The sequence below is a fragment of the Anomaloglossus baeobatrachus genome, chromosome 8 (assembly GCF_048569485.1).
Source record: "Anomaloglossus baeobatrachus isolate aAnoBae1 chromosome 8, aAnoBae1.hap1, whole genome shotgun sequence".
NCBI lineage: Eukaryota > Metazoa > Chordata > Amphibia > Anura > Aromobatidae > Anomaloglossus > Anomaloglossus baeobatrachus.
Window position 1 is genome coordinate 111,118,667 of NC_134360.1, and position 25,652 is coordinate 111,144,318.

The 25,652-nt window shown below is 45.6% G+C and overlaps 1 protein-coding gene across 1 annotated transcript in view; it reads right to left on the reverse strand.

Moving 5' to 3' along the window:
• Positions 1–25,652, reverse strand: part of KIFAP3 (kinesin associated protein 3) — a 347,223-nt gene that overhangs the window by 177,778 nt on the left and 143,793 nt on the right. Inside the window, exon 8 of the mRNA XM_075322100.1 lies at positions 20,326–20,424. Within this exon, the coding sequence (XP_075178215.1) occupies positions 20,326–20,424 (99 nt within the window). The remainder of the gene's footprint in view (positions 1–20,325; positions 20,425–25,652) is intronic.

The window sequence follows — 25,652 nt, forward strand, 5'->3', positions numbered from 1 at the left end:
CAGGAGGGCTGGAGGAGAATGCAGGCCAGCGGAGCAGGGAGAGCAGATTGGGACAACCCCACCACAGGATGAGCTCATCCTCTTGCACCCCTAGTAAAGGAAACAAAAAGCAGCAAGGCTCATTGCCACTACAATTCTGCAAGACACCGGGGGAGGGAGGCAGAGGCTCAGCACAAACAAGAAGATCTAAGAAAACAGCACCACCTGCTGGCCAAAATAAGCAATTACAAGAGTTCCATGTGGATTCTAAAAAATTGGCAATAGAAGTGGCATCTCATCTGTCTAAGGAAATTAAAGTAGCCATTGAGGCAGCCATACAAACCTCACTAGCCGCCATGCAGAAGCAATTGAATGACCACTCAAATAGACTGACAGAAACAGAGCAGAGAATTTCTAATTCTGAGGAGGCAATCCTGACCATGCAAGAACAAATAGCAACGCTAGTAAAATCTAATGAATACCTGAAAGACAAGGCAGAGGACCTAGAAAACAGGTCGAGACGAAACAACCTTCGCATTGTGGGGCTGCCAGAATTGGTATCATTGGGGCAGCTAGACAGCATTTGCAAGGTGGAGCTACCACAGGCGTTGGGCATAAAAGAGAAATTTAGAGTGGAAAGGGCCCGCAGAGTTAGACCATTGAGGCCGCATGAAGTGAACAAAGGAGAAAAACAAAATTCAAGCAGTAAATCCCTGCCAAGAGCCAGACAGGTGATAGTCAAGTACCTCGACTACAAGCACAAAGAGTAAATACTGAAGGCTTTTAGAGACCGGAAACGGCCCTTATAATACCAAGGAAATAGACTGCTCCTCTTTGGAGATTACTCTGCTGATGTATCTAAAAGGAGGAAGGAATTCAGCAAAATATGCACATTCCTGAAAAACAAAAGAGTAAGATGCCAATTACTTTACCCGGCCATACTAAAGGTTAGGAACTCCAATGGTTCGTTCTCATATTACAAAGACCACAGGGAAGCGGAAAACATCCTCATGTCAGAGCACGACAAGAACCGGACAGAGGGACAAGAGAGGAGATCTAATGGGGAAGGAAATTACAGAAAAGGTTCCCCTACAGGATCAGGAAGAGAGGGTGGACAATCCAGCAGGCAAACACAACCTGAGAACAGCGGAGAAAGGAGCCGAAGTCCAGCCTAGCCCTAGGCCGGGTTCCAGGGAGCAGTGCCCTTGAGAGCCACCGGAACACTTGATGACTCTTGAATTAACTTCTACTGGTTGTTATCTGTTCCCCTTGATTAAGGAAGGAGGCCAAGTCGAGTGGGTGTGCCATCGTGAAGAGGACAGAGAGAGAACTAAATGATTTTCCCACTCTCGGTGGTAAAGGGAGGGAGGAGAGGAAGGAGATGAGAAACGTTTGAGGGAGAGAAGAGGAAGAGAAACTATATATCTTTTTTTTTTTCCCTCTTCTTCTCTCTGTTCTTCTTCTCTATCTCTCTGGATTGCTTTAAAGATTCAAACACAGTGGACCCGATCGGCTTGGCAGGAAGGTCCCACGAAACCAGGACTAATCCAGCTGATGAACTCTCGTTAAGGTTCTATTACATATAACATGTTTTAATCCTTGCATAATACTTAAGGTCGTTGTGTTTTACTGTTTTACTCAGGAGATAGAGCATAGAACTTGTTTATCAGGGTGGGGATTAGGGAGCTACATATTTTGGCTAGGAAGAAGGGAAGTCACTAGCATGGCGAAAAGAGCCAAAGTCCCTTGAAAGGGAAAACCTGTTCTATAGTTGTAGGATTTATATTTTTCATGTGTTGTTCAGGGATTTATTTACAAGTTGGGGAAAAGAAATGTCATTCTGGTGGAACCATCTGTGAGGGCAATGTTGGTAGTCATGTCTCCCCTGTAGCCAGAGTCCTGAAGGGCGGCATTGACAAGAGGAAATCACTTAGACGAACATGGTGCAACTAACAACGTGGAATGTTAAGGGCCTAAAATCACCTAACAAGCGAGCAATGATACTAAGACACTTGAAAAGATTAAAAACAGATATTGCTCTATTACAAGAAACCCACTTGAGGAAGGAAGGTTTTTGTTCGCATGAAAAAATACTGGGTGGGATCAGTATATGGGGCAGCGGCACAAGGAAGGAAGACGGGCACAATGATTTTGATAAATAAACACCTCAGCCACGAAGTGGTGGCTCATGATGAGGATGATCAAGGAAGATGGCAACATTTAACAATTACTAGTCCAGCGGGAACACTCCGTATATATAATGTTTATGGTCCAAACTCGCAACAGAACCAGTTCCATGACACCATAAAAGCCATAATTCTTTCAGACAAGGAACCTAACATTATAGTGGCGGGGGTTTTAAATGCAGTGCCAGACTCAGCGGAGGATAGAAGGAAGGGAGAGGGAGAGTTGGGATCCGGGGACAAGGGTTCAGCCCATAGGGATGTTTCATTAGAGGATGTAGGCCTAAAAGACATTTGGAGACTAACTCACCCGCACGACAGAGAGTATACGCACTTCTCTCACCCGCATAACAGTTGGTCACGTATAGATCAGATTTGGATGTTTATGGAACTTGTGAATGGTGTACAAAACTGCATGATTGAGAGTATGGTGATCTCCGATCACAGTCCGGTGAGAGTGGGCCTTGAAGAGAAATTCAAAAGAGTATCAGACATTATTTGGAGATTCCAGTCGTTTCTCCTCAGACAGGACAATTTTCACGAGATAATAAAAGAGTGGTGGGAAGAGTTCTCAGAAGATAACAAGGAACACAGGGTGACCACAGTATTATTCTGGGAAACGGCGAAAGCGGTCTTGAGAGGGCGTTTTGTGGGGTATGCGGCCATGATCAAACGGAAGACGAACGAGAACTACAACTCCCACAGCGAGGCAATACGACTAGCGTATACTAACTACCTGGCAAACAGGTCTATCACGGCAAAAGACAGGTGGTTGGCGGCCAAGAGAGATTTTGACGAGTGGGCAAAAAAAAAAAAGGAACAACTATTTTGGTCACATAAGGAAGCTGATCTTCACAGATTTGGTAATAAGGCGGGGAGGATATTGGCAAATTTAGCAAGGGATAACAGAAAAAGGACGGTAATCTCTAAATTGAAAACAAAGGGTGGGGGGGGTGACTTCGGATCACAAGGAAATTAATAAGCTGCAGGGAGAATATTACAGAAAGTTGTACGGGCCAGGACATAACGACATGACTGACGAGTCAGAGTGGTTACGACAAGCCCAATTACCCAGCTTAATGGAGGAGGAACTGGAAGCTTTAAACGCAGACATTACAGAGGAGGAGGTTTCAAGAACAATTGGGGGAACTTAGCACTAGTAAGGCACCAGGACTCGATGGTTTCAATAGCGAATTCTATAAAGCCCTCAAGGATCTGATTTCACCGGATTTAACCTCAGTCTTTAATGCAATCCTGGGAGGAACAGAAATCCCTAAAAATGCCGATATAGCATACATTAAATTAATACCTAAGGGAACCAAAGACCTGGACGACCCCTCGAGCTATAGACCCATTTCGCTCATCAACCAGGACTTAAAAATAATGTCTAAAATCATGGCTGATAGATTAACCTAGGTAAGACTGTGGCCAATTTCAGAACATAAGGTAAGGTTTATAAAAGGGAGAAATGTGGTGACTAACATTAGGAAGACGACCTGGTTTTTTGTCGGACGTGTTTCCCCTGATGAAAGGGACGAGACAGGGATGCCCGCTATCCCCCCTATTATTTAACCTGGCAATCAAACCCTTATCAAGAGTGTTGCAGGGTCACAATAGTTTCAAAGGGATCAAAATAAGGGTAGTAGAAATGAAGATAGCGCTTTTCGCTGATGACGTGATTTTATATATGGGGGACCCGGGTGCGGACCTGCCCCGGACACTTGACATGATTGAAAAATTTGGATCCTTTTCAGGCTTTAAGTTAAACAAAAAGAAATGCGAGCTTTTATTTTTGAGGGGAGGTCAAAGGCCAACAGGGGGAAACTCAAGTGAGGGTTATGTAAATGGGATCCCTATATCACAATCATCAGTTAAATACCTGGGAGTGTATATAGGGAGGACGATGGAATTAAATTTATAAAATGAACTATGGTCCACTGATCAGAAAAATCATAAACCAACTGAAGGGTTGGAAGGGACTACCCCCTACCACTATTGGCAAGATGCCACCTCATAAAAATGATGAGCTTTCCTAGGCTGCTGTACCCCTTCCAAAAGATACCGTTACTGATAACACTAAAGGACGTCAACAGACTCAACTCAGCGTATGCAGATTTTGTTTGGAGGGGAAGGAAACCCAGAATAAAGCTGCGCATGCTGATGAAGTCAGTGGAGGAGGGAGGGATACATTTCCCGGATGTCAGGGAGCATAACATTGTGTGCATTATGAGACACGTGATTGACTGGCTGAGAGGAATGAGCAGACACTCAGATTATGGTACGGAACTCAAGTATGCAGAACCATGGGACCGGACGTCCATTCTTCACTCCCCAAGGTCGAAGGTCACATAAGAAACTCAGTTATATTCCGAGACACCATGTTGGCCTGGAGATTGGTAAGACGGAAATTGGGACTTTCATGGAAGGTATCAAAATACCTAATTCCTTGGGCATCACCAAACTTCCCTCAGGAGCGAGAGAATAAATTATTTCTCAGATGGAAAGAGAAAGGTATTAGGAGAATGAAGGATGTTATGAATGTGGAAGAGAGAAGGTGGCCGACAGGACGGGAAGTGCTTGATAAATACAACCTCAACGGTTTCCACATTATTCAGTACGAACAATTGAAGCATGGAATAATTGGAGATCTTGGTGAGATTGGAAGGGAACTGAACAAGAGTATGATTGATGAGCTTATGGAATGGAATGTAACAAATGTAAATGTTTCTCAAATATACCGAACATTTAGAGGTGTGCTAATATCCCAGGAAGATAGTCGTACATTTCTAGCGTGGGAGAAACAACTGAAAGAACAAGAAGTGGTGGGTGACATACTGAAAGGATGGGTTCAGATGCGGAAACAGGTCAACAATGAGCGTTGGAGAGACACCCAATTTAGGATATTACACAGGGCTGTTTTGGGCTTCAACATACCGGGCAGAGAGGCACGGTGTCCTAAATGCCACAAAGAAAAAACAGACATGCTACATAGTTTGTGGGAATGTAGGACAATAAAGAGGTTCTGGAATCAAGTCAGAACATTAGTCCAGACAACATGGAGAATTTCTTGCAAACCAGAGTTAATGGTGTGGATTTTCACTTCTTTGAGGGTGGGGTTAGAGGGGGATTGAATACTCAGGACAAAAAGACATTTGCAATCATACATGACATAGCCATGATAGCTAAAAGGTGCATCCTAAGGCACTGGATAGAGGAGGAGGCTCCATTTACAAGGGAAGTCATTGGCGAACTACATAATCTTTTGAGGTTGGAGAAATTAGAAGCAGAAAGGGACAGACAATAAAGGTGGCTTTACACGCTACGATATCGTTAATGTTTTATCGTCGGGGTCACGTTGTTAGTGACGCACATCCGGCGTCATTAACGATATCGCAGTGTGACACTTACCAGCGTCCTTAAGCGACCTCAAAAATGGTGAAAATCGTTCACCATGGAGAGGTCGTCCCAAACTCAAAAATCGGTAAGGGTTGTTTATCCATATTGTTCATTGCTCATGCGGCAGCACACTTCGCTGTGTGTGACACCGCAGGAGCGAGGAACGTCTCTTTACCTGCCGCCGGCCACAATGCGGAAGGAAGGAGGTGGGCGGGATGTTACGTCCCGCTCATCTCCGTCCCTCCGCTTTGATTGGCCGGCCGCTTAGTGACGTCGCGGTGACGCCGAACGTCCCTCCCCCTTGAGGAAGGGATTGTTCGGCAGTCACAGCAACGCCGCCGACCAGGTAAGTGCGTGTGACGCTGCCATAGTGATAATGTTCGCTGCGGCAGCGATCACACGATATAGCATGTGCGACGGGGGCGGGTACTTACACGCTCGATATCGCTAGAAATTGCTAGCGATATCGTACCGTGTAAAGCCACCTTAAGACTATCAAGTTTTTTGGGAGGTGGAAAACTTTTATAGAAGTTCATTTCAAACGGAAAGAAATAAGTCATTTGGTGACACCTTTCAGGCATACGGAAAGGTACCTTCTGAATGAAATCCAGGGTAGTTTGGGGAAGTTGAGGATTATTTAGTGGGGACTCAGGGGGAAGGACAAAGGCAAGACGTCATGGCATTATCAAGGCACGACATCAATATTGGAAATATTAAAGAATGGCACAGGGGTTCAGGGGTTTGTTTTACATGTGTTATGTTCGGACTTTCTAATTCTGATTTATTTTATGTCAATGCAAATTGAAGAGTGATTTGCGATAGCAAGGTGGGGTTTTACCCCTTCCTTTGAAATATTCTGACAGTTCAATGCTTGTTTCTTGCAAATCATACTTCTTTTGATATGGTATTGTATAAAATTTGTAAAATCAATAAAAACTGTTTTTACAAAAAAAGTTAAAATCCTGTGATCCCAACATATTTTTACCCCTCTATAAATCACTTATAAGTCAGATGTAAAATATGGGATCCAGTTTTGGGCTCCACATTTTAAAAAGGACATTCAGAAGTTAGAATCAGTTCAAAGGCTGGCAACTAGACTACTACAAGGAATGGAAGGCCTCCCATATGATGACAGGTTGGAAAAGATGGATTTATTTCGCTTTGACAAAAGATGTCTCAGAGGAGATCTCATTTATATGTATAAATACATGTGTGGTCAATACAAATGACTGGCTCAGGACTTATTCCTTCAAAAGACGATACTAAGTACAAGGGGGCATACACTGCGAGTGGAAGTAAAGTGATTCCGGCAGTTAAATAGGAAAGGGTTCTTTACAGTTAAAGTAGCCATACTGTGGAATGTCCTACCACAAGAGGTAGTAATGGCAGACACTATAACAGCTTTTAAAAAAGTGCTGCATGATTTCCTCAGTACACAGCATTGTCGGTTATAAATGATTTAGTGGCAAAATGTATAATTGGTGAAAATAGGTTGAACTAGATGGACCTAGGTCTTTTTTCAACCTATGTAACTATGTAATGATTGCACTATTACTTTTCACTATATCCAATAGAAGTCACTATTGTAATATACCCTTATTTGAACATTATACACAACATGGTACTTGTTTTGCCTTCAGTACGATGGCCACCAGTGTGTGCATGCAAGGTCCATCCCGTGCACCTCCACAGGCTTCACCACACCCCGTGCATATGTATATGATGTCGTGGGTGAGGGAGGGGGGTCTCCTACAACACGTGCACACTGCGGAGAATGCTGGAAGTAAATGTAGGCAGGGTTCAGCTTGCACGCGCCAATCAAGTGACATCCCACTGGGCATTTGAACACATGTTAAGAAGCAGGACACTATACTCAATCACCCTTTGAGGAAGCTGGATGCGGGGTAGGATGGAAGGCACAGCAATTACTGTCATTGTGGATTTTATACTACGTGCATTAAACTATACCCTGCAATTTAATCACTCCTGCTAACTGCCCATTACAGGACTATTTGAATGTATTTTGCCCAAGAATTATTGTCGCTCTTGTTCTGATTCTTACTTGCAGTTACAGGGGACTTCAATGGGGTCCCTTCCAAGTTTTGCAAATATTTTAGGACTTTTTTGATATATGTATTTGCTTTTATAGATGGTTGTTCTGGTAATTTAAAACTTAAATTTTGTTAACTGGACAATACTTTTGTTTTATGGAGAGACACCAGGAAGGAGTTGGAGGTATTTACACAGAACCTGAATAAACAACATGTGACTTTGCATTATGCTACAGAAGTGGCTGCGGACAGTTAATTATCTAGATGTATGTGTGCAAAGATCTACAGATCATAGATTTATTACAATGCTCACTAAACCCTCAGATAGAAGTCATTTATTGAGAAGATATACTGTAGTTTCCATGCACTGCAGACATTTATTAGCTTTCCTAAGGGCCAACTGTTACGTGCACAACATATTTGAAATAATGATCATGAATATAATTTACAGATGTGTAAGATTTCCGAGCAATTCACTGAGTGGCGATATGATTCAAAGGAGGTTTTGAAGTTAGAAGAAGAGATTAGGTCTACTCAATGTGATCTAAGGGCTAGGTATTGCTTCATGGCTCATAATATAAGAACGAACCCCCTGCGCTAGACACCATAAAGATTGATATTTTTTCAAACAAAGAAAAGAAGAGGGCTGGAGGGTTGGTAGTTAATTGTAATAATCAGCTCTCAAACATACAGTATAACCAATGTGAATAGCCCTATACAGAGGTCCCAAAATGACACGAAGGCTATGTGCGCACTAGAAAATGGATTTTTCTTAAGAAAAATCCACACCCTGTGGCAGAATACTGCACCCGCGGCAAAAACCGCGGAAATAACGCACTCGCGGTATTGCCGCGGTATTTTTCAGCGGTTTTGCCATGGGTTAGTACATGTGTTTTAATGCATTCAATGCAATAAAGCACATTGGGAATTTGGGAAAAAAAAAAAAAATTTCCTTCTGAGATAGATAGTAGATAGATAAGTAGACAGATACAAGAATAGATAGATAGAGGGATAGATAGATCGAGGACAGATCAATCAACAATCGACACACTGCAGTTCTCCCGAACGGTAGTGTGTTCACATTACCGGCCGTGAGAAATGACCTGTGGTTACCTCTGCAGGCTCGTTGCGAGGCTGCATTCAGTACAGTGTCAGTCGCGGCTGGATGCAAGCGTCGTGGGACCTCGGTGGATTACGCCGGAGCTGTGTGTTGGGAGGGGGTAATAAAGGGGTGAAAGAGGGTCTTTTTTGTCTTTTATTTAAAATAAAGGATTTCTCAGTGTGTGTTTATTCACTTTACTTACGGGTTAATCATGAAAGCTGTCTCATAGACGCTGCCATGATTAAGCCTGGACTTAGTGGCAGCGATGCGCTGCCATTAACTCTTTATTACCTGGATTGCCACCGCATAACGGCAATCTGGAAGAGCCAGGGACTCCAGGACTGTCACATAATAGATGCGACAGTCCCGGGGCAGCTGTGGGCTAATATTCTCGGCTGCAGGAGGGGGGGCATTAACCATGGCCCTCGCCCTCCCCAGCCTGAGAATACCGAGCCGCCGCTGTGTGTTTACCTCGGCTGGACGGTAAAAATACAGTGGAGCCCATGGTTTTTTTTTTATATGTACGTTTGATTTCTATGTGTATTCTATATGTCTATGTCTGTGTCTGTGATATGTGTGTGTTCTATGTCTGTGCCTGATGTGTGTGTGTTTACTCTCTGCTCCGCTTCCTCTTCCTGTCCTAATGACATCACTTCCCTGCAAAACGCAGGCAGTGATGAACATTACCGCAGGTAAACCGCAGCAATACCGACGGTATAGCACACATCATTTGCTACCTGCGGTATACCCGCGGTATTTCGCGATTACATTACAATGAATGGAGTGAAATATCGCAGGTACTTGCGGAAAAGGAATGACATGCACATTTTCTCAAGAAATTTTCTCAAGAAATTCTGCAGAATGTTCTTGAGAAAAAAACGCAGTGTGCGCACCGCTATTTTTTTTCCCATAGGTTTTGCTGGGAAATGTCTGCAGAAAAGTTACAAACATTTCTGAAGAAATATCTGCAGCAAAACCGCAGGTAAAACCGCGGGTAAAAACGCAGTGTGCGCACAAGGCCTTACAGAAAAGCAGTATTATAAATTGTTACAAATAGGTATTTTTTATATTTTTTATTTTTGGCTTCTATTTGTAGACGCTTATCTGGAGATTTTATTCACATGGACATTCATTCCATAATTGTTTGGGAGGATCTCTGTACAGACATTTACTACAGCTAATCATTTGGGAGGGTGAGGGTCAGGTTTTAATTGTAATGTATAATTCATAGGTCCTTTATTATGTAAATTTTTGAAACTTTTTATACCTTTTTGTAACAATTTATAATAATGATTTTCTGTAATAGTATGATTTTGGGACCTCTGTTTGCAGACTTCTGTATAGGGCTATTCACACTTCTTATATGTTTGAGGGATGATTATCACAATTAGCTACCAACCCTCCTGCCCTCTTCTTTTCTTTGTTTGAAACAATATCAATCCTTACAATATCTAGCGCAGGGGGTTCTTTCTTATATTATGTGACTTTGTGTTGTACACTCCTGACAGAAGTGTTTTACCACCCTTTTCTTTTTTTTTTTTTTTTTGCTGCTGACATTAATTTTTTTTTTCCATTGATATTGCACTTTTTATTTCCCCTTCTGGTTCTTTTTGTGAGGCTCAGGTTGTATTTATTTGCAATTATCATTGCTTCATGGCTGCTCACTGTAAATTCATAGAGGTACTGTACAAAGCCCAGCAAGCACCAATGTATATTTACCAGATGCGGTCATGAAGCAATTAAAGGGCATAGTAAAATTATGGGGGAAAAAGACTACCGTATTTTTCGGACTATAAGACGCACCCTGGTTATAGAGGAGGAAAACAGGAAAATAAAACTTTAAGCAAAAAAATGTGGTCATGACACACTGTTATGGGGCGAGGATCTGCTGCTGACACTGTTATGGGGGTAATGTCCCCAAATTCTCTACTAAGGTACCCCATCCTGGTAATGATCCTCCTGCCTTGTATATGATCCTGCTATAAACCCCCATCCTGCTCATATACCCCCATCCTGCTCATATATCCCCATCCTGCTCATATACCAGCATCCTGCTCATATACTCCCATCCTGTTCATATACCCCCATCCTATTGATATACCCCCCATCCATCCTGCTCATATTCCCCCACCCATCCTGCTCATATACTCCCATCCTGTTCGTATACTCCCATCCTGTTCATATACCCCCATCATGCTCATATACGCCCATCCTTTTCATATACCCCCATCCTGCTCATATACCCCCATCCTGTTCATATTCCCCCATCCTGTTCATATTCCCCCATCCTGTTCATATACCCCCATCCTGTTCATATACCCCCATCCTGTTCATATACCCCCCATCCATCCTGCTCATATACTCCCATCCTGTTCATATACCCCCATCCTATTGATATACCCCCCATCAATCCTGCTCATATTCCCCCACCCATCCTGCTCATATACTCCCATCCTGTTCGTATACCCCCATCCTGTTCATATACCCCCATCATGCTCATATACGCCCATCCTTTTCATATACCCCCATCCTGCTCATATACCCCCATTCTGTTCATATTCCCCCATCCTGTTCATATAACCCCCATCCTGTTCATATACCCCCATCCTGTTCATATACCCCCATCCTGTTCATATACCCCCATCCTGTTCATATACCCCCATCCTGTTCATATACCCCCATCCTGTTCATATACCCCCATCCTGTTCATATACCCCCATCCTGTTCATATACCCCCATCCTGTTCATATACCCCCATCCTGTTCATATACCCCCATCCTGTTCATATACCCCCATCCTGTTCATATACCCCCAATCCATCCTGCTCATATACTCCCATCCTGCTCTATGCCCCCATTGTGCTCATATACCATCCTGGTATATGGCCTTTATCCTATAGCACAGAGAAAAAAAATAAACGTTTATACTCACCTTTTCCTCACTCCCTGCAGCACCGATCATCTTCCTCTCAGCGGCAATGACCTGTGTGCGTGGAGCAGTTCCCCTGCAGCATCGCGATGTCTTCCTGTCTGTGCCGATCAGCACAGATCAGCTGACAGGCACAGACAGGAAGATATCGCGTGCTGCAGGGGGATGGCTCCACACACGGGGATGGGTGAGTACACTGATTCACTGCACCCCGCGCTGATGATGACGCGCGGGGGGCAGTGAATACAGCCGCACATGATCACTCCAGGCTGTAATTGCCAGGGGTGATCATGCGGACCGGCTCTTTACTATGCGCGCGTCCCCGCTCGTCCTCCCACCCACCTGTCAGTGTCGGCTTCTGCGCTGAGAAATGGGCGGGAGGATGGGCGTGCATATGTAATGAGCGGGGCCACGTGGTCATAGCAGGCTGCTACAGCCTGCTCGTGCCCCCGGTGACCCGCTCCACCGTAGCACCCTCATTCCCGGCCGCAGCCCTATAGTCAGACCATAAGACGCACCCCCAACTTTCCCCCAACATTTGGGGGGAAAAAAGTGCGTCTTATGGTCCGAAAAATACGGCAACCGGTAATGGGATTTTCCGGAGACCATGACAGCACCCACTGAGAGAGGGATTCGCTCTATCAGGACAGGTAACCTATAAAAAAAGGGCGGTCCCTCTCCCTCATCAGTTGGTTTTCAGAGTATCGGAGAGGAACTGCAATGTATTAGTATGACACAAAAAAAATAAGAACACCAGAAAGAAATATCACATCAACCAAAGGAGTGAAAGAGTCAACAAGGGTAGGAGTGTGCGGGTGCTGTCGTGGACTCCGGAAAATCCCATTACTAGTGAGTTATTTAGTCTTTTCCTATCACCACGACAGCACCCACTGAGGGACTTTCAGAGACAACGCCACCTAGGGAGGGACCACCTCCTGCAGCACCGATCTCCCAAAAGAAAGGTCTGTAGCAGAAGATAGATCCAATCTATAGTGATTATAGAAGGTGGAAGGTGAAGTAGTAGCCTTATATATGCGAGCGATGGAGACATCTGCCTTCTCTGCCCAGGATGAGGCCATTGCTCGAGTGCAGTGAGCTCTTACGCTATGTGGCAATGGATCATTTTTAGCTGAGTATGCCAGAGAAATTGCCTCCCTCACCCATCTAGGTAGTGTGCTTTCTAGCTCCTTGGAAGGAGACAAAGCCTTATGATGTCTCCAGGAGGCTGTCCTAGTAATGTATTGGAGCAAGACGTCTAGCACATCTAAAGTATGGTACCTACATTCTTCAGGATTGGGAAAAAAGGAAGGCAAAATAATTTCCTGACTCAAGTGAAAATGGGAGGCTACTTTAGGCAAGTAAGCAGGGTCTGTTTTCAGAATATTTTTTTCCGGGAAGACCTGCATATATGGAGGATCAATAGATAGGGCCTGGATATCGCTAATTCGATGGGCAGAGGTGAAGGCTACCAGCAGGCATGTTTTTAATGAAATCAGCATATCCGAAGCTGACTGCAAGGGTTCGAAGGGAGTGTCAGTCAGTGAGTCTAACACTAAATTGAGATCCCAAAGGGCAAGGTTGGGAATATGAATTGGCTGACTGCGTTCACGCGACTTAACAAAACGCATGATCCAGCGATTACCAGCTATATTAGAATTATAAAGGGCCCCTAATGCTGATATATGGACCTTGAGTGTGTTTAGAGAAAGACCCATATCCAGACCATTCTGGAGAAACTCCAGAATAGATGAGATGGGAACCACCCTTGGGGAGGAGGAAGGGGAAAATTCCAGAAATTTCTTCCAGACTCTACCATACTGTTTAGTTGTTACTGGCTTTCTACTATGAAGAAGGGTATTAATTAAATGTGCGGCTAACAACTCACTTTCAAATTCCACGCTGTCAAGTTCATGCATTTGACGGGTGGATGATGGAAACACCCTTGGGACAGCAGATCCGGTCTAGACGGGAGAACCCAGAGGTCTGTAATTGACATGCCCGTGAGAAGGGAGAAACAGGGGTGTCTGGGCCAAAAGGGCACTATCAAGATGTCTCTCGCACATTCGTCCCTGATTTTCCTGAGAACTGTCAGAAGTAGGATCATCGGGGGAAAGGCATAAGCCAGGTTGAAAGTCCAGGGAATTTGAAGGGCATCCATAACTGTCAGATTGTCTGCTTTGCTCAAAGAACCAAATTGTTCCATTTGTTTGTTCTCCCTGGTGGCGAACAAATCAATTACCGGCCGGCCCCACCAATGAACAATCTGAAGAAACACCTGTGGGTTCGATTTCCATTTCCGTTGATGTAGAGTATGGCGGCTGAAGAAATCTGCTCTGTCATTGTCTACTCCTCGAATATGAAGGGCTGACAGAGAAAGAAGGTGTTGCTCGGCGAGATTCAATACCCGGGCAGTCGCTGTCATGAGGGAATGAGACCTCGTCCCCCCTGGTGATTTATATACGAAAGGACTTGGACATGGGTCTGCTGAAGGAGAGGAAGGAAGGTCACTTGCGCCTGTTTGACCACTTGAAGCTCCTTGAGGATGGAGGAAGTGTCTAGTTCCTGGCTGGACCAGAGACCCTGAGCTATAGTGCTCCCCACCCCCAAGGACTGGAGTCTGTTGTCACTATGTTGGTTGGATGAACGTGCCACAATATGCCCGAATTTAGGTTGGCCTCCACCATCCACCAGGTGAGGGAATCCTGAGCTGTTCTGGTCAGAATCATATTGGATTCGAGGGTGCCCCAGAGGGTTTCTGCTGCTGACAAGACCTCCCATTGTAGAGTCCTGGTGTGTAGTTGTGCCCACAGAAACGCCGGAATACAGGAGGTTAGGGAACCTAACAAGAACATGGCGTTTCTTAAGGATATTGACGGGTGACCCTGCACATGTTGTATTTTTTCTTGAAGAAGTTTTGTGATCTTTGCGTCTGGGAGAAAACATCGCTGTTGACGAGAGTCCAGGAGAATCCCTAGAAAAGACTGAAGAGTGGTCGGAGTTAGTCGAGATTTTTGTAAATTCAAAATCTATCCCAGCCGCTGAAGGGTAGACATAGTATGATTAAGGCAAGCTGCACATTCACCTGCCATTCTTCCCACAATCAAGAGATCATCCAAGTACAGAATTATCAAGGTCTGACATGTCCATAAATGTGCCATGACCTCCACCATGATCTTTGTAAAAAATACAAGGAGCCAGAGAACCTCCGAATGGCATGGTGACAAACTGAAAATGTTGAATGGAGTCATTAATCAGAACTGCTACCCTTAAATATTTTTGATGATGTGAGTGGATATGCATGTGATAATAGGCATCCTTTAAATCTAAGACTGTCATGTAACACTTGGGAAAGAGAAGTTTTATAGCTGACTGGATTGACTCCATTTTGAATGGTCGATATTTGAGGAAAAGATTCTTCAGATTAATTATTGTTCTGTAAGAGCCATCTGGTTTAGTAACCAGAAAGAGAGGAGAGTAGAACCCTTGGTCCCTTTGGTGGGCAGGGACCAACGCGTTGTGTTGATCAAAGTTTCTCCTAGTAGGGGTTAGAATAAAGAACTGCGGAGGCAGAGAAGTAAATTCTAGCTGAAGACCTTCAGAGATGATTTGCAAGATGAAAGAACTGGAGGTAATAGAACTCCAGATGGTACTGTAAAAACGGAGTCTACCCCCCCACAGGTGGATCAATGTCACTGCTTATGTGGCCATCTCCTGAATGATGTACCACCAAACATGGAGCCATTGGAACCTGATGCACGAGGGTCATATTTTTCCCGGCGTTCTGACCTGTTGGACTGGAAGTGGCGTTTTTTGTAGGGTTTACTAAAGGTAGGAATGTAGGTGTTAGGGAAAGCTTTCTTAGTATCCCCAGCTTTAGATGGAATATCATCTAACTCAGGCCCAAAGAGAAACTAACCCTGACAAGGGAGTGTGCACAATTTTGCTTTTGAAGATGTGTCCCCCTTTCGTGACTTCAGCCACAGTGCCCGTCGAACAGCACTAGACAGACCTGCTGATCTGGCCGTCAAATCTACAGAGTCCGCAGAGGTGTTAGCCAGGTAAGCAGCTGCGTCCTTAAGGAGTGGGAGGGATGTAAGCATTTTGTCTCTGCAAGAACCAGATTTTATTTGTTTTTCTAACTGATCGAACCACACTAAGGGTGGCTTTACACGCGACGATTTCGCTTAAGCGATCTCGTTGGGGTCACGGACTTTGTGACGCACATCTCGTTGTGTGTGACACCTATGAGCAATTTTGAATCGTCGCAAAAACGTTCAAAATCGCTCATCGGTGACATCCCCCCTATTCCCAATTATTGTTGCTGATGCTTGGGCGATGTAGTTCGTCGTTTCTGCGGCAGCACACATCGCTACGTGTGACACTGCAGGAACAAGGAACCTCACCTTACCTGCGTCCCGCCAGCAATGAGGAAGGAAGGAGGTGGGGGGGATGTTCGTCCCGCTCATCTCCACCCCTCCGCTTTGATTGGGCGGCCGCTTAGTGACGTCGCTGTGACGCCGAACGAACCGCCCCCTTAGAAAGGAGGCGGTACGCCGGTCACAGCGACGTCGCTATGCAGGTGTCCATGTGACGGGTCCACGCGATTTTGTGCGCGACGAGCAGCGATTTGCCCATGTCGCACAAATGATGGGGGCGGGTACGCACTCTAGTGATATCGGTAACGATATTGCAGCGTGTAAAGCCCGCCTAAGAGTCACCTGGCAGTACAGGTTGCAGATATAGACGGTTTTAGAGCTCCTGACAATGCTTCCCAAGTTCATTTCAAGTAGGCATCTGTCTTCCTATCCAAGGAGTCCTTCAGGAAGCCCATATCTTCAAAAGGGAGTGTAGATTTTTTTGAAGACTAAGGGGTACTTCACACACAGCGAGATCGCTACTGAGATTGCTGCTGAGTCACGGTTCTTGTGACGCAGCAGTGACCTCATTAGCGATCTCGCTGTGTGTGACACTGAGCAGCGATCTGCCCGCTGCTGTGAGATCGCTGCTCGTTACACACAGCCCTGGTTCGTTTTTTTATTGTTGCTCTCCCGCTGATAAGCACACATCGCTGTGTGTGACAGCGAGAGAGCAACAATCCTGAATGTGCAGGGAGCAGGAGCCGGCGTCTGACAGCCTGTGGTAAGCTGTAACCAAGTTAAACATCGGGTAACCAAGGTGGTTACCCGATATTTACCTTCGTTACCAGCCTCCGCAGCTCTCACGCTGCCAGTGCCGACTCCTGCTCCCTGCACATGCTAAGCTAAGCGGTGTGCGCTGGTAACTAAAGGTAAACATCGGGTAACCTCACCCGATGTTTACCTTAGTTACCAGTGTCCGCAGCTTCCAGACGCCGGCTCCTTGCAAGCGCAGCGTTGCTTGCACGTCGCTGCTGGCTGGGGGCTGGTCACTGGTCGCTGGTGAGATCTGCCTGTTTGAAAGCTCACCAACGACCATGTAGCGACGCAGCAGCGATCCTGACCAGGTCAGATCGCTGGTGGGATCGCTGCTGCGTCGCTAAAGTGTGACGGTACCCTTAACCACTGCCACATCTACTTTAGGCACTTTACACCACTGAGATAGATCGCTGTCTTCAAAGGGATATCTCCTCTTGGAGGAGGAAGGAAGGATCCCTTGATTATCCTGTCTCTGCCATTCGTTTCTGATCAAAGCTTTAATGGTATCATTAACCGGAAAGGAGTTACGTTTTTTCTAGGAGAGGCCTGCGAACATCGCATCTTCAGCCGACTTCTTAGGTTTTGCATCTTGAATCCTCATGGTGCAGCGAATGGCCCTGACGAGATCATCCATCCCCTCCAGAGGAAAGCATGATTTCGCTGCCTCATCATCCACGTCCGACGCGACTTTGGAACTAAGTGGTGAGGCGGAATCAGGACGCGCGACTTATTTCCTACGTTGTTTTGACGCCTTCAAGGTTTTTAAGGAAGTGTGAACCTCAGTGCAGATTAGGTCACTAAGGTCCACTGCTGGTATATAGGGTGCAGGGGCTTCTTCCCATATAGTCTTTTGAATACAGGATTCACAGAGCAGTTTTGGGTAGGAGCGCGGTAATGCTTGGGCGCACAAAGGACATTCCTTATTTTTCTGTTTAGTCTGACATTTCCTATGGACCTAAACACTCATCCATAGCCAGAAAAAGACGGATACCGGATCTGGAGGCGGAGATGAGGTGGACGTCTGGCGGACTTAAGAGGGTTTGGATCTGGTATGATCCTCCTTTCTCTTCTGAACGGCAGTGTCACTCTTGGATCGACTACCTGCACTGCTGCTTTTCCTGGATGTTCGATCCTGGGATGGATCCTGGGATGGCTTCTGAGAAGGCTCCTTGGATCGGGGTGACTGTGGGCTGTCCATCGCTGGAGAGGGCTGGAGCGAGCACCGCTTTCACGGCGTCGACTACACTTTTTAAGGGTGGAGGACTGCCTACAACCCCCTCCAGCGTCGCCTCCTCCGGATCCGTCACCGCGGAAGTGCTCCGGTGTAGTTCCGGGGCCTTGCTGCGCTGGCTGGTCACTGCGCATGCGCGGTCAGGCATATCCCGACATCCTCCCCTCGTGTGCACATGTGACCCGGAAGTGTCACACACATCGTGCAGCACAGCAGGGAGAGCGCTCGCCCGACTGCGCACCGACCCCGGGGCACAGAGTGCACACCGGGCAGCCATGAGGGAAGCAGCGCTCACCCTCCGGCAGGTGCGGTTTCCCAGGCGGTTTTACCCGGACCAGAGCAAACCAAGCACGACATTGGAGGATGGAGCCCACAAGGGAACTCCACCGACCGTGCTTCTAGGCCCAGAGCTCCTCCGTTCCCTTGGACACCGCACGGACGCTACTGAAGCCCATGTACTGCTATAGGTTCCGATACATCAGGACAGGAAACCAACTGATGAGGGAGAGGGACCGCCTTTTTTTTATAGGTTTCCTGTCCTGATGGGGCGGATCCCTCTCTCAGTGGGTGCTATCGTGGCGATAGGAAAAAGAAGAATACTTCACAATGTCACGAGATTGCAGTGAGACACAGCGCTCAAAGAGGACTGCAGCAATTAACTTGGATGGGAGTATGCCATGTTCAATAAAAACACAAAGGTCTACACTGGTTTTTCTTAACTAATTTATTTATTTTCACTTTTTTCTTTGTATGAAAGAAATTAGGATAGCATGAGCTGTGTATTCCCACCATTGCCGCAGGTAAACAGACCCATGCAGATTATAATTGGAGACATAGTAAGCAGAGGAATGGGCAAGATGGAAAATCTGTGAGAATATCAACTTTGCTTCATTTATTTTTAAAAACACTTGAAGTGCTTTGCAAAATAACAAATCCACAATTTTAGAATTGTATCAAATACCGTATTTTTCGGATTATAAGACGCACCTTTCCTCCCAAAAATTAGAGAGGAAAATGAGGAATGCGTCTTAAAATCTGAATATAGCTTTACCTGGGGGTCCTGTCTGTGCGGCCGAATTCCAGTGGCTGCGTGCAAGCGGCCGGGTACCTGTGCTTGCGTGCAGGTGGCAGCCGGGTACCTGTGGCTGCGTGCGGGCGGCAGTCGGGCGCCTGTGCCTGCGGCAGCCGGGTGTCTGTGTGCGGGAGGCAGCCGGCACCAAAGAAGCACCTGGCTGCCTCCCACACACAGGCACCCGGCTGCCGCCCGCATGCAGGCATCTGACTGCCGCCCACACGCAGCCACAAGTACCCGGCTGCCACCCACATGCAAGCACAGGTACTCGGCCGCTTGCACGCAGGGTAGGCGGTCAGCCTGCTGGCTGCCACTCTGTGCGTGCGGGCGGCTGTGCAGCAGGTAACCCAGTTTGTTCGTGATCCCAGTTTCAAATGATGGTGCCCTGAGCGGGCGCAGATGGAGCTCTTGGATGAGAGCTCCATCTGCGCACGCGCCGCTCCGGGAGTCAGCGCGTGCGCAGATGGAGCCCTTGGATGAGAGCTCCATCTGTGCATGCGCCGCTCTAGGTGCCATCATTTGAACCAGGACCGCGGACACTGGGACACTCCGCACCGGCCTGCTGCAAGACTCACCCGCCGCCACTGCTGCCGCCACCAAGGACACCGTCGCTCCAGCCACCACGGACCCCGCCGCTCCTGCCACCACGGAGCCCGCCTCTCCTGCCACCACGGAGCCCGCCGCCACTGACCCGCCGCGCCTGCCAGCACAACCTCTGTCTCCTGTGACCCCGCTTCACCACCACTGCAGCCCCTCTCCAGTAAGAGAACACCGGAGTATAAGACGGACCCCATTTTTATTTTTTTACCTTTTTTATGTCTAAATTTGGGGTGCGTCTTATAATCCGGTGCGTCTTATAAAGCGAAAAATACAGTATATCCTACTCTATTTGAATATTTTTTGTCAAAAACTGATAAGTAGTCGTTCACGGTTCCGTTCCTGTCTTGCAGGCGCTGGTCAGTCATGTCATGGCGAATACTCTGCGGGGCTAAACTGAATTTGACTGGTCAGGAGCCTGAATGCAGCACTTTACTTTTGGCACATTTAATTTGGCCGCTCCTTTATACTCATTCCCTTAAAGGTAAAAGTTAATGAAAATGTCTGATACAAACACAAAAAGGTAAAATATAGAGTTTGAAAGAAAGGATAAAAAGGAAATACATGAAAATAATGGCGATTGTCTCACAGATACAGTACAGTTGTACATACCCCTTAGAAGTTGTTCCTGCTTGACAAGAAGTCCTTGGTATTTTTTATAGGTTTTCTCATATTCTTTTTTTAAAGATGGGGTGTCTGGATCATCATCAAGTATTCAAATTAGTTAAGAAATATAATATATTAAACTAGTGATGCTAATATCAAAGTACAAGAAAATAATATGCATACATGAATAACTGCCTATGAAATAGTTGCAGCCTGCTCCCATCATTACATACAGTACATGATATGGAGCTCCTGACAATTCACCTCCAAGCATTGACTTCATATGTCAGAGCTGATGGCCTACCACTTACTGGCTGAACTGCACAACAAAGAGTCATTTCCACTTACTTACCACCAGCAACTGACACATTAAGTGAGCATTATAACCTTGATGAAAATATAGCAACAGCAGAAAGACACTTTGTTTTTTTTTGTCTCCTAAACACAACATTTAAAACTATTTTGTGATCTTGCAGGAACTTCATGTGACCTTAATGAAGAACTCATCAAAATTTCTATCCTTTTAATATCTTGCAGTCATCATATTCTAAAGCACTGTGTACAGTTACAATTGCTGATTTTTCTGTCTACTTAGTTAATTTTTCCCTTTTCCATTAGGTATATGACATCCCATGATTAAAAACAGACGAGCTGAATCCTAAGCTCTATGTAGGAACAGGAAGTCACTTTTCTCTCCATGAGTCATGACTGAAAAAGTCAATAACAGGAAAGGAAGGAGCAGCTGGTTCAGGAGTTCAAGAGGGTGGTGACTCCTGCAGAAACCATAAACTTTATTTTTCTATATAGAGCAGAGAAAAGAGAAAAATTAACTGGGTAGAAAGTTAAAATGAGCAATTCTAAGTACACAGTGCTATTTAATATGATGCTTGTACTATATTAAGGGGATTAACACTTTGATGGGAGCGCTTCTTTAAGAAAAAAAACAAATGACAACTCAACCAAATAATTTATTAGACTAGACAACTAATTCAAAGAGAGTGGGGATTTTCCTATGTTGCAGAGAGGAAATTTTTAGTTTTGACACATCATCTTGGATTGTACATTTACCATATACATTGGGGAGGTTTCCAGCGCACCAGGCCTTATTCACCAAATGGATGATAAAAGTGTCTGTGCATTCCATTCAGTTTTATTTATTTTTTTTATTTTTGCATTATTCGAAACAGAAGCAATCTGTAAAAAAAAAAAAATATCAAGTGCTTTAATTTCCCCTTAAACAATGGAACATATTTAATGGATACCACTGGGATTTGAGAAATTCAGGGATCTTAGAACACTGGTCAAGGCAAAAAAAATATCAGCAAAGGTAATATGTCTGTTTTATGGAGTTTGATGTGCTGATTCGAAAAATCTGCTTCGTTTTGCTCTATCACATAAAGTTTCTTAGATACAAGTATTTTTTGTTATTAAGTTATTTCTGCATTTTCAATGTATGCTGGGCCTCTCATGTGATATGCTCAAGTTGTTAAAATTGTCTTCGTGACTGGTTGAATATGATGAAAGTGGCTATGCCATTTGCTGTTCCCATGATTTGGAGAGAACCCAAAAATGATAGTGGTGACTGCTACTTTTGTTTTGTCAAACTGAAGGGCTTTTCTACAAAGAACAAACATAAGATTAATTACACTGAACTTGAATCTGCGATTAGGCCAGTTCCATGTGATGGTACCGTGCCAGCTCCTGTACCACCATTGTCTGGGTTGGATGAAAATGAAGTAGAATATGAAGACTGTGGAGCTGAAGCTATTGGCGAAGATATGGAGATCTCAAGTCAAGATGAGTATGTACCTGATGGAGCAGCCGAGCAGCCAGAACGCTTAACTCAACATGAATTAAATGATCTCATCAGAGACCTTTCATTGTCAAAAAAATAAAGCTGAACTTCTTGCATCTATGTTGAAACAGAAGAAACTTCTTCATGATGATGTGAAAGTGTGTTATTGCAGAAACAGAAGTAAAACTTTAACACAATTTTTCAGTTGATGGACCAATGGTGTACTGTAACAATGTGAATGGCCTCTTTGAAGGACTGAATCAAGAGTATTTTGTTGCAAATTGGCGATGGTTTATTGACTCATCCCAGAGATTATTGAAAGCAGTGTTGCTTCCCAATGGAAATATGAAACCATGAATTCCTATTGATCACTCATGTCATCCAAAGGAAAGTTATGAAAATCTGTAAGTTGTTTTGGATGCCATACAATATAAGCATCATGAATGGAATATCTGTGGAGATGTGAAAGTGATTGGTCTGCTAATGGGAATGCAAGGAGGTTTCACAAAATATAGTCGCTTCTTGTGTTTTTGGGACAGTAGAAATGCAGTAGAGCATTATGTTCGTCATAATTGGGGACAGATAAACATCTATGCTCAAGGTAGAGACAATGTTCAGCATAATCCTTTAGCTGCTCCAACAAAAATCTCCACTACATATAAAGTTGGGATTGCTTAAATACTTTGTGAAAGCCATGGCAAAGAGAAATTCACAAGGGTTCCAGCACATGTCAAAGAAATCCTCCAGCATTTCCCCAGCAAATCTGAAGGAAGGAGTATTTGTTGGTCCTCAGATCAGAGAGCTTATGAGAGATGATGTGTTTGAAGGAGTCTAAATGATAAGGAATTGAGATCTTGGAAAATCTTCAAAAGGATCTGTGAAGGGGCGCATGCGCGGCACTCAACGAGGACAGACGTGTCTCAGTGAGCTCTGCACCCCGGGCACGATACCGCCCGATTCCAGCACCTTACCGGCGTCAAAACCGGTGAGCCAAGAGGCCACAGAGCGTGAGATGCCCCGGTCCAAGAAGGGGGCAGCCCAGGTGAATAAAGCCCGCACAATACCGGAGCTTCTGAAGACACAGAGAGAGCCTGGGCCTTCCAAGATGGCGCCGAACACATCTTCCTCCACGTGCGTCACAGCAGGTACAGGGATGGAGATGGGGGAGAATACTGCCTCAGCCGTGATCCCGCAGCTCTTAGCATCTGAGGAGTTCCTATAATCAATCCGGGCCACATTTAAAGCAGAGCTATCAGCTGCAGTAGAGTCCTTCACAGCACAACAAGAAATGGCTCACAGGGCTGCAACCTTAGAGCAAAGGGTGGATGATACTACTGAGGCTCTGGAGGAAAACAGGAGCTGTCTGCAAGAACATAATGAGAGAGAGAGAGAGAGAGACAGAGAGAGAGAGAGAGAGAGAGAGAGAGACACTGAAGGAAATGGCTGTTAACCTTTTCAAAGGCCTCCTACCACAAGTAGACCCTATATTGCTGGACATTGTAAGGATCTACAGAGCTTTGAATCGTCCACCCAGAGACATCATCCTCAAACTCAGGCAGGAAGACTCAAGAGATCTCATCTTATCTGCTGCAATGAATACTCCACTCCTACCAGGAGTGCCAGGTACTGTTTCCCTATATGCTGACATTAGCCCAGCTACCCTGATGAGAAGGAGAGTGCTCAGGGGAGTCACCCTGGCCCTGTCAAAAGCCAATGTGAAATATAAATGGTGCTTTCCGTTTGCTTTACTATTCAACCATAAAAGATCTCATTATGTGGTTTGTTCCCTGGAGGATGGCATGGGAGCCTTGAGTAAAGCAGGTATTGAAGCCATTCCAGATGCCCCATTACCCCAGAGGCGACGGCCCGCCCGGGAATGGCAACAAGTGAGACGAGGCCACAATCGTCGTGCTGGGCCATTGGATCCTCCTGTGAAGTGACGCCATCTTATTAAGCACTACTGCATATTTGCGTAAGACAATCTTTCGGCCTCATTTCTAGATGCAATAGCTGGGCGACTAGCCTGGGGGTGACGCATGCTGCTCCCCCAGAGTAGATCTGTCATACAGAACTAATGATGCTTTTCTACCACAAATTCAATTTCAGAATAGAAAATTGTATGTTTTCTATTCTGTTACCTATGTTGTAATTTCTATGTTAATCAACCTAGTTTTATCCCCATGCTTTAGGAGAGCACCTCTGACGATATGGGCAAAAATGTATATTATCATAAGGTCTTTAGAGCATTCGATATGTTTAAGATTTTGATATGACTTTTGGAATATTATCTCATAATGTAAGAGGCTTTAATTCTCCACAAAAGAGAAGACGGGCCTTTCTACAAGTTGGGGGTACACATATTTTTCTAACATGCATCAGTCATACTCCAGAATAGAGTACATCATGACCAATTCGGAGAATTTACCAGCACTACTCTACTCTAGACATATACCATCCGCATGGTCAGACCATGACTGTGTGCTAGCGGCCATTAACCTAGACTTTATAACATCAAGGGTATAAGGATGGCGACTTAATGAATCCCTGCTAGCAAACCACGAAGTGAGAGCTCAAATTGAAGAGGACCTGGCTACATATTTTTCCAGGAACCAAACACCAGATTTTTCAGTTGTACCGTATTTTTTAGACTATAAGACGCACTTTTTCCCCCCCAAATGTTGGGGGAAAGTGGAGGGGGCGTCTTATAGTCTGAATGTAGGGCATGGCTGCGGGGAATGAGGGTGTTGTGGTGCAGCGGGTCATCCGTGGCATGAGCAGGCTGCAGCAGCGCCTGCCGTGATCACGTGGGCCCGCTCATTTAATATGCACGCCCATCCTCCCGCCCATCTCTCAGCGCTGAAGCCGGAGCTGACAGGTGGGCGGGATGATGGGCGGGGGATGAGCGCATAATTAACAGCCGGTCGTGATCACCCCTGGCAACTACTGCCTGGAGTGATCATGTGCGGCTGTATTCACTGCCCCCCGCGCATCATCATCAGCGCGGGGTGCAGTGAACCAGTACACTCACCGACAACGATCCCTGCAGCACTGCGATGTCCTCCTGTCTGCCGGCCTCGGCTGTGTGGGGACTAATGGTACTCACAGCGATGACGTCATCGCTGTGCGAACGTGTCCACACAGCCGCGGCCGACACAGACAGGAGGACATCGCGATGCTACAGGGATCATGGCCGGCTCCACACACTCCAGCGGCACTGCTGCTGACACAGACGGGAGGAGGAGCGATGCTGCAGGGAGTGAGGTAAGGGGAGTATAAACGTTTATTTTTTTTTTTGTGTGCCACAGGATGCGGCCATATAGCAAGATGGGAGTGTATAGCAGGATGGAGGTATACAGCAGGATGAGGGTATACAGCAGGATGCGGCCATATAGCAAGATAGGGTATATAGTAGGATGATGGCATACAGCAGCATGATGGCATATACCAGGATGGGGGTATATAGCAGGATGATGGCATACACCAAAATGGGGGTATATAGCAGGATGATGGCATACACCAAAATGGGGGTATGTAGCAG